This window comes from Myotis nattereri (assembly GCF_964212035.1).
Source record: "Myotis nattereri genome assembly, chromosome: 7".
Classification (NCBI taxonomy): domain Eukaryota; kingdom Metazoa; phylum Chordata; class Mammalia; order Chiroptera; family Vespertilionidae; genus Myotis; species Myotis nattereri.
Window position 1 is genome coordinate 33,994,312 of NC_138082.1, and position 14,040 is coordinate 34,008,351.

Sequence of the window (14,040 nt, forward strand, 5' to 3'; positions counted from 1 at the left end):
TGGGAAGGGAGCAGACGGTCGGTTTCATGAGCACATACGCAGGGGCAGCAGTATTTCCATTAATCATCACGTCTGCAGAGAACTTCAACCAGATCGATTTCAAAGTATGTTTGTATATGTGCAAACAAATGGGTTTTTGAGGCATTTCTACAATTTTGGGATAAATTAGACTTTTTAAAAAAACAATACGTTCACACATTCATGTATATAGCAGATGTTTCCCAGGAACACGAATGGTATCTAAGGACCAGCTATAACACCTGCTGTCTGTCCTTCCATCGGTCTTCATGATAGCACAAATGTGAATTAGAAATTACCCCAAAACAGTAACACAATGGACCATAGCCATATAGTCAGTTAGCATTGGCAAGCTGTGGTAGATCATTAATCCTCCTCAAAATTGATGTTTCCTTTTAAGCCAATAGCATAATCGTTTACAGGAAATATGTATAAAGAACAAAAGACTTACAGGGGAAATGATTCCAGTCTAACGTTCTGAGTGTGATGATCTTTCAGGAGGATATTATACTTTTCCATAGTGTTTACAGATGTCAAAACCACTTCCCTAAGAGGTCCTTGGGCATACAGCCAGCACACGGGTAATTTATACTAATTGAGGGAAAACATGGAGGTACTATGCCCCTTGATGAATGAGACTCCCCAGTGAAATTAACTGGGGCCCGAATTCAGATGGGTCAAGTTCAAATATTGTTTGGCAGAGTCCTTGGAGGTGTTTTGTCTTTTCCCTTTTCTTTCCCAGGGGCCTTACTCTTTCTTTAGATGGAGGAGCTGTAAATGTGACGATATGTAAACAGCTCCGTGGCTGCTCGAGGACCCAGGTTAGTGTGGATCCAGGTTAAAGACTTCAGAATATCAGGTTCAAGCCAAATACCAGTGGGATGAATGTTAATTCAATGACCCCAGCCTTTGATTGACTGGAATTTTATTCCACCAAGTATATTTAAAGCATGGTGCACTCAGCTGAGAACGAAGGAGGTTTTAATTGTGATGGAATTTGGGATAACAGGATCTGACCTATGTCAAGGAAATATCAACTGCAGACGTTTAGCTTGAATACCTTATTTAATATAAGCATATACCATGCACAAAATATTAACATGAAATGAGATTCTCTAAAAGAATGGAAACTCTATATTAAGAACACAAACCTATATTTGAATATTGCCAGTGAAATAGACTTTTGCTATAGAATACATTTTCACCTTCAAAACTACCTTAAGCTATTATAAAAATACTGGATTAAGGTTTCTATTAATTTGATGAAAAAGACATTTCTTAGAGTGTCTCCATATGTCCTCAAAAGTAGGATCAGGACGCTATCGTTTAAACAATTTCTAAGACCCTCATGAATTTTAAAACGTAAAAAAGGTCCCATGAGCTCAGAGGCAACGGCCCAGCAGGTGCCTTCCGGGCCCATCCTCCTGGTGCATCTCCCAGTAGGTGCTGCTCCTTGTACAGGGTGCACGGAGGCCTCACTGTGCCCGTGACACCCACGGGGTGTGGGGAGCCAGCAGGGGCCCCTTTGCCAGATGGAGGCTGAGGACTCAGGTGTGCACGATCCTCCTGTGGGTGTCTCCCCGCTCCCCCTCCACGTGCTTTACAACAAAACAGGGCCCTCCTTACCTGTCAGCCGTCAGGTCTTTATCCTTCCCCCTTCTCCCTTTCTTGCCCTTATTTTTCTGGAAGACAATGGGAATATCCAACAGGTTAGGAAAAACAAGGAAGCAGATTGATTAACTCTAGAAATCAGCTAAGGGAGCTGGTTTCCGGCGGCGGTGGGAGGGAGACACGGAGCAGTTAGCAGGCTGGCTCCGTGAACGTAGGAACTGGCCCCAAGGCCCCACGTTGCCCAGCGGACACGTCCCTGGGTGGACAGAAAGGGAGGGCAGCACCGTGAGTCCGCACGGGGCCACATTCCCATCAGGCCCTGGGCATTGTGATTCTGTTTCTCTGGGCTCTGACACAGGGTACAACAAAGCGTGAGAGGGCCGTGCACGCAGGCTCGCAAGCCACGCATGTCTTTGGCACCCAGTCACCTCTCTGTTAGCACCCAGTCTGAAACCAGGAGCCCACAGGGCCGGGCAACTGTCCACCTCTGGTTCCCAAAGGGCTCTGCCTTCAGACTCGGGACAGCAGGGAAGGCGCGGAGAACATGATCTTTATAACGGGGCCTGTGGCCTCTCCACTGTGATGAGAGCACCCGCTCCCAGGAGCAGGTTAGGGTGCCTCAGCACAGGCACAGTGCTTCCAGCCGGGCCTCCTCCTCCTCTCCTGCTTCATCTTCTCTCTCAGGCCGCCTCAGGCGACCCGTGATCCGTGCCACACGGGACTGACCGCGGGCCCTTTCTTAACGCTCTGCTCTTTCTCTCCTCCCTATTTCCTCATTCATTCATTCATTCATTATTTTCATTGCAGTATAATTTATGTACAATAATGTATACCCAAGGCTTCTCCAGAACTCTGATGACTTAAAAGGTTTTGTGCTACAACAAGGGAGGAACTCAAGAAAGAGAGAGATGGCCCCGAGAGGCAGGGCCAGTGGTGTCATCAAGGGGTTGCCAGCTGATGAATGTGAATCGATTAATTTACAATAAGAAATAGAACTGTCCAGGGAAATGGACCCTGTAGATGTCCCCCTGGCCAGAAAATCAACATGGAACGATAATAATTTCGTATGAGGCTGCTTGGTGGGAACGCTGCAGACCAGCGGCTGTAAATCTGAGCTTCCCACGATGCCCTCCTCGGTTCCATTAATTTGTTGGAACGGCTCACAAAATTCAGGGAAACATGTCTATTGAAGTATATTGTAAAGAATACAGACCAATAGCCAGGTGGAGAGACACACGGGGCGAGGTCTGGGAGAGTCCTGAGTGCAGAATCTCGGTAAAGTTGGGGTGTCACCCAGTAAAGTTGGGGTGTGTCATGCCCCTGGCATGTGATTTGTTCACCATCCTGAACACTCTCCGAGCCCCGCCCTGGGGTTTTTATGGAGGCCTCTTCACGTCAGCACAGTCAATGACCCTCCCCCTTTCCGGCCAGCCTCCCTCCTCTAGAGAATGCAGGTGGGGCTGAGAGTTCCAGGCTCCTCATCATGGATTCTCTTCCTGGGGACCACCTCCCATCCCGACCCATCCAGGAGCCTGCCCAGTGCTGCCCCATCAGAACAAGATGTTCCAAGTGCTCCTATCACTTAGAAATCTACAAGGGTTTCAGAAGTTCTTTGACAGAAGTAGACAGAGACCAATATATATATATTTTCTATGACCTCACAGGGCCCTAGGAAGGAAACTTTAATTACTGGGATCCAACTGGCTACTCCGAACCACTGTGAGAAGGATCCGTGGCAATTTAACCCTTTGCGGTCGTATTAAATTTGGACACGGGTGTTGTACTGGTTGGAATTAATTTCCATTGAAAGAGCAGTGATACATAACATGCAAGATTATGAAGGATAAACAAGATTTATTAATTCTTTTTTGGAACTACGTCACTACTAGTAGAATCACTATAAACGTTATCACTTTCTACGTCAGAGTCAGCATTCAAGGTGCCAAAATAAACTCTTTGTTACTTTCAGATTCACAGTACACTTCTTTCGGTAACTTTCTTTTTGCCATTTTGGAGTATTATTTTGTAATATCTTAACAAGCGAGAATGCCTAATTACAGTTAAACATAATTTGTAAAGCTTTATTTGAAATTCTGCGAAGTATCTCTGAAGCTTGTCGATTTCTTCACTCTCAAAAGGCGACTGACTCGCCACGGTGTTTTGCATGGCGAGTGTGGAACAACCGCGTTTGTTTATATTGAGTTTCGATATCTCCGATTTGTCAGGGCAATGTTTTGGTTCGTGACAAGGTCGCTTAGACACTTAAGAGCTTTCGGAGAAATTATGAACTGATACATGAATGAATAGAGTTAAGATTCATACGGTTCCTTGCTGTGGTGGCTGAGAGCAGACATACGACCGGAACGGTAAAAAAGCTTTGGTGGCTGAGAGTAGACAAACGACCGCAAAGGGTTAAAATTCAATTCATCTGATCTGCCCCCACCCCTCCAAAGAAGCTGCTCATTGCCATCGGCCCCCCACCCTCACAGATCTACCTACAGGGAGAGATGGGTGGGCACGTGAGGCACGTGCCCTGGCTCCTCTAGTTCCCCTCAGATCATTGGGGCCTGGGCGATCAGAACCCACAAACCGAGGGCTAAGCGGTAAAACAAGGCAGATTCAGGGAGGGGAGGCATGTTCCCCCGGAAGCAGAGGGAGAGCATCCTGGCCACACCGCTGGAGCCTGGGAAAGGGGCACCTTGTCAGGGTTGGAATCTGCCCTCGGCCTCATCCCCCACCCCCCACTCATTCACTACTCACATTTTTACCTCCTTTCTTCTTTCCTGCTTTGACCGGAAGTTCCTTTTCTCTGTTCACGGCTAGTTTGATGTTTTTCAGTTCCTGTCTCATCAGCTCATCAACCTAGGTGAATACAAGCACACGGCTTTTAGGTGACTTGCATGCCTTGTGTGTCCTCAGTTCCGGGTCGGTCATGAGGAGGACGGTGCTGCCATGAGGGCGTGGTGTCAGCACGCCAGCAGTGTGGCTCTACCTCAGCGGTTCTCAACCTGTGGGTCGCGACCCCTTTGGGGGTCAAACGACCCTTTCACAGGGGTCACCTAAGACCATCAGAAAACACATATAATTACATATTGTTTTTGTGATTAATCACTATGCTTTAATTATGTTCAATTTGTAACAATGAAAATATATCCTGCATAGCAGATATTTACATTACGATTCATAACAGTAGCAAAATTACAGTTATGAAGTAGCAACGAAAATAATTTTATGGTTGGGGGTCACCACAACATGAGGAAGTATATTAAAGGGTCACGGCATCAGGAAGGTTGAGAACCACTCCTCTACCTGAATCCGGATCTCCAACTCCAGCTCCTTCCGTTTCTCCTCTTTGATCATTTCCGGGTCGTAGTCCTGGAGGAAATTCAATGACTCGTCTTTATTCTTCCATATTTCTATGCTCCAGAAGGACAAAGAAAAGGAGAATGAGCATTTCTTTCAACATGAAGACAGATAAGCAGCTCCTGCAACAGAAAACACGCGTTTACTTTCTACACGCAGGTTGGGCGGGCCCACTTCACTGCGGGGACCGGCGACTCAGCAGGAAAGCTGGCCGGGCACAGCCAGTCTGGATCCAGGTCTGGCAAGGGCAGAAGACCTCGAAGGCTGGAATGGGCCCGTGTGGCGGGAGTGGGCATACAGGAGGGGGCTGGCAGCCGGGGCTGAGTTTTTATTATTTGAAATAACCACTCCCACGAGTGAGAGAGGCCAGAGAGGCCTCCCCCATTTCCAGAGTCAGAGCACGAGGAAAACAATGGCGTAAAACATCTATATAATCCCATTGGTGTGAAAAACGCCTTCAGTCATAAATAAATGAACGTCACCTTTGTCCTGAGCTCTCCGGAAGGTGAGTTTGCGGTTAGCGTGTTGGGTGTGTGCACTGAAAGCTCAGCTGGTTTGCTGAAACGTACATAAGCTTAAATGAGGAGAATTGGAGGTGGAGGAGTAATAGCATGCTTCTTCTTATGTGTTTAAAGTTGTAAGCTTTCCCCCTTGAAAATACTATAAAAGGTTTAAATGTGTCCTATTTGTTAACAGTAAATATCTGATTAACTAGTAACAATAACTAATGAGAATGTACTATCTACTTATAACAACTCTTTTCTAACTTATATGATGACTAAATCTTCTCCAACAGTGATTTATAAATGTTTCGATAAAGCAAAACTGCTTTGTTATTTATTAACTTTGCTTTTCACTTAGATACTAGTTTTACCAAAATCGGGAAGCAATGCATTCAATAATGAGAAGAACACATCAAGAAAGAGCACGTGCTGATGTGGATGCGGGGAGGAGGGGACCCTTGTGCACTGTTGGTGGGATGCAGGCAGGCACAGTTGCTGTGGAACACAGTATAGAGGGTCCTCAAAAAGAAGTTAAAAATGCATCTGCCTTATGACTCAGCGACTACACTTCTGGGTAGATATCCAAAGAAATCCAAGACACTAATTCAAAAGAATATATGCACCCCTGTGCTCATCGCAGCATTATTTACAACAGCTAAGCTATGGAAGCAACCCAAGTGCCCATCAATAGACAAGTGGACAAAAAAGTGGTGGTACCTATACACATGGAATATTACTTGGCCATAAAAAAGAACGAAACCTTACTATTTGTGACAAGACAGCGTGGATGGACATAGAGGGTATTGTGCTAAGTGACATACGTCAATTAGAGAAAGACAAATACCATAGGATTTCACTTAGATGTGGAATCTAAAGAACAAAATAAGTGAACAAACAAAATAGAAACAGACTCATAGACACAGAAAACAGACTGCTGGTTGTGGGGAGGGCTGGGGTGGGGACTGGCTGAAAGAGATGAAAGGAGTAAGAAGCACAAATTGGTAGTGACAACAAAGTCATGGGGATGTGAAGTACAACATGGGGGATATAGCCAATAATATTGTAATACCTGTGTAGGGTGCCAGGTGGAAAACACATAAAACATTTTTAAAAAAGCAGAAAGGGACACAGACTTCCACAGAAAGGAAAGCATGACGCGGTTACTGAGGTACCAGCAGTCGCCCGTCGGGGCCAGTTCCCGGCGCTGTAACTGTAACACAGCCATGCAGCCCGCCGACCGCACCTCCACTCCATTCACACGGTCCAGGCCTCGTTTCCACCGAGACGTTGCCTTTCTCATGACACTTCTGCACAGGGCACTTCTCAATCCCTTCAAGAATGTCACGGACATTTGTAAATGCGGCAGCCATTCACTGCCCTCCAAGGGCAACCCCTGCCCTGCTCCCCGCTCCAGCAGAGAATGAGCCTTTATCTGAGACTGAAAAGCAGGCCAGGCGCTTTCACAGGTTAGGGGGTGAAAAGGGAGGGGGCTTCATCTCAGCGATTAAAATGCTAATGTTTGCTCTGAAAAGGAAAACCTTTGATTTTTAAGAAAAGAGATCTAAGACAGGACATTTCATTTCTTTAAGTTACTGAGGACCTGGCAGATAACACACAAAGTACCACACCACCCGCCCAGGGGAGTGACACCGTGTCCTGCTCCGGAAGGGCCACTGGGCCTGCTTTGGTTTTAGTTTTCATTTTTTTGTGTGTTTTTTTTTGCCCTAATGGAAACAGATACTACACAAAAGGCATGGATAGTCTCAAGAGCTTTCCTGGAGCTTTTCCTCGGTTAAAAGACTTGGCTTCTCCAGGAAACGTTAAGATTTTCCCCAAATTAATTTTTCCTTTTATCAAAACAACGCATGCACATTGTCTTCAACAAAGTTCGAGAGTATTAAAAGATTATGATGAAAAATTGTCTGTCCACCTCCAGGACATTGCCTGATGACATTCATTCCCATGTTCATTCACTCATTAGAAAATGCACTGAAAAAATTCAGATGTATTCACTGAAAAAATTCAGATGTATTCATAAATCTGACTTATTCAATGCTATGTAATGTATAAGTACTTTCTCCACAAATGGTTAAATTTGGACTTTATGGAACCTCATTACCAGCCAGGCTCTGCCCTCGGAGTGGCCCTGCTTCCAAGGACCTGGCTTCCCGCTGCAGGAAGACAGTGAACACACACATCCAAGTCAGATGGGGGGAAGTCAAGCTGGGTCATGGTGGGCACAGGGTCAGGCGGGGAAGGCCTGCAGGGACAGGCATTCCAGGCAAGGGGAACAGAAGGTACGAGGGCCCTGAGGTGGAAGTGTGATGGGCTCGTGGGCGGAAGAGCAGAGCAGCCCAGGGGAGCAGGGTGTGAAGTGATGTATTTTCACATGAGCTTTGGCTGTTTCTCGGGTCTTCTCCCGGTGTCTAAATAACATGCTTATAGTGCTACCTGTTGATTTACCAATGTTAGCTACAAGCTCCTGACTTCTTATGATGGTAGATGAAGATTTTTGCTCTCTCCCACTTTTTCTCTTTCTCCCTTGTTTTCAGAGGAGAAGCGAGCCAGGCCTTCCAAAAGCTGGGGAACTGTTGCCCGTGTGTGTGCAGGACAATATCTAGATGGACAGGGCCCTGAAATCCCCTTCTCAGGATGCCCTGGAGGACAGGCTCCACCTCAACGACGAGGTAATGAGAGGATGAGGGAGTGGCAGTCAGGAGAAGCAAAGGAAGGCCCGAGGATGAGGTGCCTGAGCCCTGGGAGCCAGGGCTTCTGGTCAGTTACCTAATCTGTTGGAAGGCAGGGAAAATGAGCTTGAAGGTCTGAAAGAATATGAAACAAGTGAGGGTTTAACTTACACAAGCTACCGAGCATATGGCACTGTCCCCACCCCATCCACCGCCACCGTCCAGTAGGCGTGTTGCTGGCATGTACCACGCTGTACCTCCAGGTTGGCAAGGTGCCAGGCACGCGGGAGACAGCCAATGGTGTTGAATGGATGTTTTTGATAGTGACTGCTCCGCTCTGTTGTTGGTTAAAGAGTGGATGAACTCTCAAACCCCAATGACAGCAGGTCTATCAGCACCTGCCGACAGGGGGCAGTGATGCTCACCTGTCCTGGTGGTTGTGAAGAACTGAAGTCAGCATGGGAAACACTAAGCTTTGCATGTTTGGAGCCCCTAATAAGTTTAAAATTACCACCCCCTCCCCCCCCCCACCTTCCTCCCCAGTTAGAGCAGCTCCCAGTCCTGCCAACACTGTCCTCTCCTCTGGGCTTCTCCCGCAGGTCAGCCTTTCACGCAGAGCAAGACCCTCACTCTAGTGCTTTGTGAGAAAATTTTAGGGGTACACGACACTCTTCCTTTGGATAACTGGTATATCAAACCTGTAAGGACACTGGGATTGTGGCTGAGGATGAGGCTCCATTTATTGGGGTAAAACCATGAGTCGATTTAATAATATGTTATGTAACCACCAGCATGGGTGTTGTCCAGACAGGACCAGAGTCAGAAGGAGGCGCACATGTGCCTGACGCCGGGGAAACTCCACTTCACTCCCTTGTTGCATTTCTGAGAAATTCCGAACTACCACCAACCAGCACCAACGACCAGAGTCCCCGTGGCCAGTCATTCTGTGCTGGGGTTTATCCCGAGGGTGGAGTGGGCCCAAAGGAATTAGACAATTGTTCTTGTAAATCTTCGTGGAAACATCTGAAAGGCCGATCCGCACGCTTGCAGCTCCGGCTGGATGTGGCTGTGCTAATTATGAGAACAGGGACAAAGAACGGTGTTGTATTCGGGCACAGGTCTCACAGGGCTAATACTTTTGCTGTATGGATAGTATCGGTTTGTCAAACCATCCAGGACATGGCTTCCTTCCCTTTCATTACAGCCAGAGAATGTGAAGTGTTGGGAGTCCAAACCCAGAATGGAGGTTTGGATTATGTTCTCATCCTATTTTCTCACCCACTATATGCCTCTTCCTTACCCACTGTATGCCTGGAAGGCACTCAAAAGAATCTGAAAATAGAGGTGGGCAGGTCTTGCTCTGAGCTGCATGCTCGCAGCCTCTCCTGACGGGGCGCTGGGTGCTGGGGTCAGGGGTCTGCAGGCGGACAGAGTGACACCTCAGTTGTTGCTCTCATTCTCCAAAACTGACCTTTGTATATGTTATTTCCTTCCTCCATTGTTTGACGGAAAGCACTGGGTGACATTTTCCACGGCTCATCTTCCTCCTGTTAAGCAGAATGATATTTCTGTGACTCGCAGGCACAGTGCATCTGCCGAGACCGGACAGAAGGGGTGCATCTGTCGTGACTCCTGCCCGCATCGTCCCTACACAGACTCCTCCCTGGGCAGCACCCCTGCGGGCCGCCGGACTCAGGGCATGGATGGTTCGGGAGATGTAGCTCCGCTGCTGGCTCATGAGGCGCCCTGATACCCATGCCCACACCGGTCGCCTCCCCTGCGGTCCCCACGCCCTGAGTTTGGTCCTATCCCCTTCCTCCGCCAAGATGCCATCCAAGCCCCACCTGGGCTCCAGGGCAGAGCCAACCATCTGCCTGAGCACCTGCTGACCACACCATCCTGGGTCCCTGCACTGCCTGCAGGTGAGGCTGAGCCCTCACCCTCTGGAGAAGTCCCCTCTGCCCTGCGGCTCCCCCTGTGACAGCCCGGCTTGCAAACCCTCATCTGATGTTTCTGAGCAATAATGTTTGTTTATACCGTTCGAGTGACAGGTGTCTGCAGACCACTCTCATGGCTGTTGTCACCCCACAGAGGGAGGGGAATACTGTGGTGGACGTTATGTCCGTGAGGAGGTTTCCTGGGCCCCGGGTACTCCCTCCACAGCTGAGAGGCAGCGCGGCTACCAGACAATGAGCACTTTTCCCCAGCGTGGCTCCCGGAGGACATGGGCGTGTCCCTCCTTTCCGGACACCATGCACCCAGGGCCGGAGGGGAGACCTGTGAACGGAGCTCACAGAGTGAGGGGCTCCGAGGCGGAGGGGGTCGGGGTGCTGGGGGTCATTCATGGAGGGCCTGCCTGGAGTCACAGCTCACAAATCATGCGGGGCTGCTGAAGCCCAGGAGGGAGGCCACCTGCCTTGCAGAACCTGGGGGAGAACTTGAGCCCAGAAACACCAGGGGCTCAGAGCCCAGGAAACAGCTGCCCACCTTCCAGGACCCACAGGAGACCCAAGCTCACTGGGAAGGTACCTCCCTCCCCAACCCCCATCCCCCCAGTGCCCAGGGCTGGCCACCGCCGCTCCTGGCTACCCTACATCCAGTCATTTGAGAAAAGCCTGCGCGGTCAGCAAGAAGACCAGTGTTGGGCAAAGCATGTCCTTGGAGGAAAGAGCTAATGTATGGCCACCCGGGAAATTTGAAATAACTGCAATTAACCTTCTCTGAGGTCCTATTCATCTCTCTCTCTTCTGGTGTCACTGAGGACTCATGGGTCTTTGACATTTTTTAGTCAATGTATTGCTAACTATTATTGCCATTTTTGTTTTGGATACTCAGATGTCCTAGTTAGCCTCTGGGAGCCCCTATAGGTGAGAATATCGCCTTTATGAGGAGGAGGAGGAGGAGGAGGCGGAGGAGGAGGAGGAGGAGAGGAAGAAGGAGAGGGATAGGAGGAGGAGGGAGAGCAGGAGTGGAAAATTCCTGTTAGATCCGGGGCAAATGTCCCCTCCTCTTTGAAGCCGTCCTGGATTCCCCCAGCAGAAGTGACTTTCCCCTTGCTCAGCAGGACGCTCTGGCGTCCTGGCGTCTGTTTCTCTGTACGGATTACTGGCTATTCACATGTCTTGAGTGCTCGCTTGGAGCAGGGTTCCATGTCGCTGATGTTCTGTACCCTGCCTCAACTCCGCACTGCATCTGGTCCCAGAATAGGTGTTTAAGGCACGTAGGTAAAAGTGAGATGGATAGGTCTATCTGTATGACTTTGTTTCTGTAATAAATATTAAATTCTTGAGGGGAATGCAACATGGAGGCCAATTGGGGAATCTGATCCTGGCCGCAGAGAATGATGGGAGTGCAGATACTCCCAGATGTTGGGGCGCAGCGCTCCACGCGGTACCCACATACCAGGCGATCACGGAGACACCTTTTCACTGCAGGAGAAAGCATGATGAAAGTGCCTGTTTTCCTCTGGACGACGTTCTTCCTTTGGTCGACAGCCCTTGAAGTTTATTGGGCCTATCCCTTTCTTTGGTTGCTGTTTTCAACCTCATTTTGCTCATTTTGACATTTGTAAGTTACAACTCCGACCTGGGGAGGGGATGTAACTTACAACCCAGATATGTCCGCTTGACCAAGAATGGAACTCACTGTCCTTAAATGTGTGGGCCAATGTTCTAACCACTGAGCAACACTGGGCATTCCCCCATGAGCAAACTCCTGAATGGCTCAGAACCCAGGCCACACTTGTCCTTGAGTGGCCGTGCCTTGCCCTGACACCGTCTCCAGTCTCCCCGCCTCTCCATCCTGTACCTGACTGGCCTCCCTGCCTTGGTCACTTCCTCCCTTACAGTCCATCCCACAACCTGGCCGTGCAGCACAGATCTTAGACTATAACTAGCTGAACTCCAAGCTGCTCAAGTCACTGCCCGGAGCTGACTCCTCTCCGGAGGCACAAGGCTCCGCCAGCCCCCCCAGCCCATCACCCCCTGTACCTTGGCGGCCCCACCCGCCGCACATCCCTCTCTGAAGCTGTCCTCTGGTTCTCTGGCTTGGAGATTGCCTGGAACCCGCCTGGAACCCCTCATCCTGCCTCCAATACTTGTCCTCCAGGGCCCTTTCAATAGCCCCCCTGCTACCTTTGCTCATTTGTAACATCTCAGGAACATACGAAGCTTTCAATCTTCTCCCTGTGTGACATTTTGAAGAGTATTTTCTGTTTATAGAGGTTAGTGCAAATATTCAGATAATCCTATCAGCTTTTTAAAACTATGAGGTCTTTCCTAGTTTCCTGATTATTACACATGTGGCTGGTGACTGACAAGCCACTGAGTTATGAGATACCAGAGCATAGTCACAGCTCTGCCCCGCGATACAGGCCGCGTGAGTCAGTGTCTGTGCACGTTCAACAGAACCAGTTCCTCTCTCCAGGCCTTACCCTCCCACCAGAATGAGTAACAGATGTCATTTTTCTACAGGTCAAAATACCAACTCACACACGGGTTTCGCTGGCTGGTCTCAGGAATGCTTCCAGACACTTGGGGGTTGATTCTAGAATACTTTTATGGGGCCCTAACCGGTTTGGCTCAGTGGATAGAGCATTGGCCTTCAGACTCAAGGGTCTCAGGTTCGATTCCGGTCAAGGGCATGTACCTTGACTGCAGGCACATACCCAGTAGGGAGTGTGCAGGAGGCAACTGATCACTATTTCTAACTCTCGATCCCTCTCCCTTCCTCTATGTACAAAATCAATAGAATATATATTTTAAAAAAAGTCAATTGGAAAGATAGTCTGATCTCTAAGAAGCATACCCCCATAACTTAAATATACCAATTTTTATTAGTGATGACCATTTATTCTTTTTATAATCATACTGTCACTTTGGAGACCTGTACTTTTCAGGACTAAATTCATTTCTAAATGATTCTGCAGGATGTCGCCTCTCATTTGCAACTACATTATAAATACTGATGTACTCAAACTTTGCTTTTTGTTCCAAACTGTTCATCGTTAAGTGGCTCTTTAAAAAAAAGTTTTTATTGATTTGAGAGAGAGAGAGGAAGGGAGAGGGAGAAAGAGATGGAAACATCGATGAGAGAGGAACATCATCGAACGGCTGCCTCATGCAAGCCCCATTCTTGGGATTGAGCCCGCAACCCAGGCATGTACCCCGACCGGGAATCGTGCCGGCAACCTCTTGGTGCATGGGTCGATGCTCAATCACTGAGCCACACTGGCCAGGCCTTAGGTGACTCTTGAATAGCTAGTTAATAAAATACCATCACTCAACACAGACCAGATTGCGTAGCTGGTAGTACTTTCAGATTTTTATGAAGCGAGCTTCACTCACAGTGAATTTTCAATCTGCAAATGGCAGGCGCCCTCAAGCATGTCGAGAGAAGAGATGCTCAGAATAACACTGAAACTCTTCCAATTGTTCTTACTCTTGGGGGCTGCTTAAACCTCTCTTACCAAGCGAGAGGAGGATTATTAAATCAGCGTTCTTGTGTGAGCTGTCTTTTTTGGGGGGAGATGAGGGAACAGTTTGTAACTTTTGGGGTGCAGGCAGATTAGCAGGGCAATAGGTGGTCTCACGAGTTGGGTTCCCTGGAGATACTCAGAGGGTTTACTGGGAGCAGCACCCACAGGAGATGCGGGGAGGGAGCAGCGGCTCGGGGCCCAGGGAGAAGCTGACGGTTACACAATTACAAGGAGCTCTCCGCTGACCCCACAGAGAGCCAGGAACTGGGAGAGCCCTTTGGAGTGGCCCCAGGGAGGTGAGGGGCTGGGCCTTGGTACTCTAACGTGACTGTCCTTGGATGCAGCTGCCCTGGGGGTGGGGGATGGTAACCTCAGGTGGATC

At 48.7% G+C, this 14,040-nt stretch overlaps 1 protein-coding gene across 1 annotated transcript in view; it reads right to left on the bottom strand.

Annotated features, from left to right (window-relative positions):
• The window catches only part of DRC11 (dynein regulatory complex subunit 11), a 114,730-nt gene that overhangs the window by 38,480 nt on the left and 62,210 nt on the right, over positions 1–14,040 (bottom strand). The window contains exons 9-12 of the mRNA XM_081095716.1: positions 9,654–9,729; positions 4,939–5,045; positions 4,390–4,491; positions 1,645–1,700 (exon numbers count right to left, since the gene is read on the bottom strand). Coding sequence (XP_080951842.1) covers positions 1,645–1,700; positions 4,390–4,491; positions 4,939–5,045; positions 9,654–9,729 — 341 coding nt within the window. The remainder of the gene's footprint in view (positions 1–1,644; positions 1,701–4,389; positions 4,492–4,938; positions 5,046–9,653; positions 9,730–14,040) is intronic.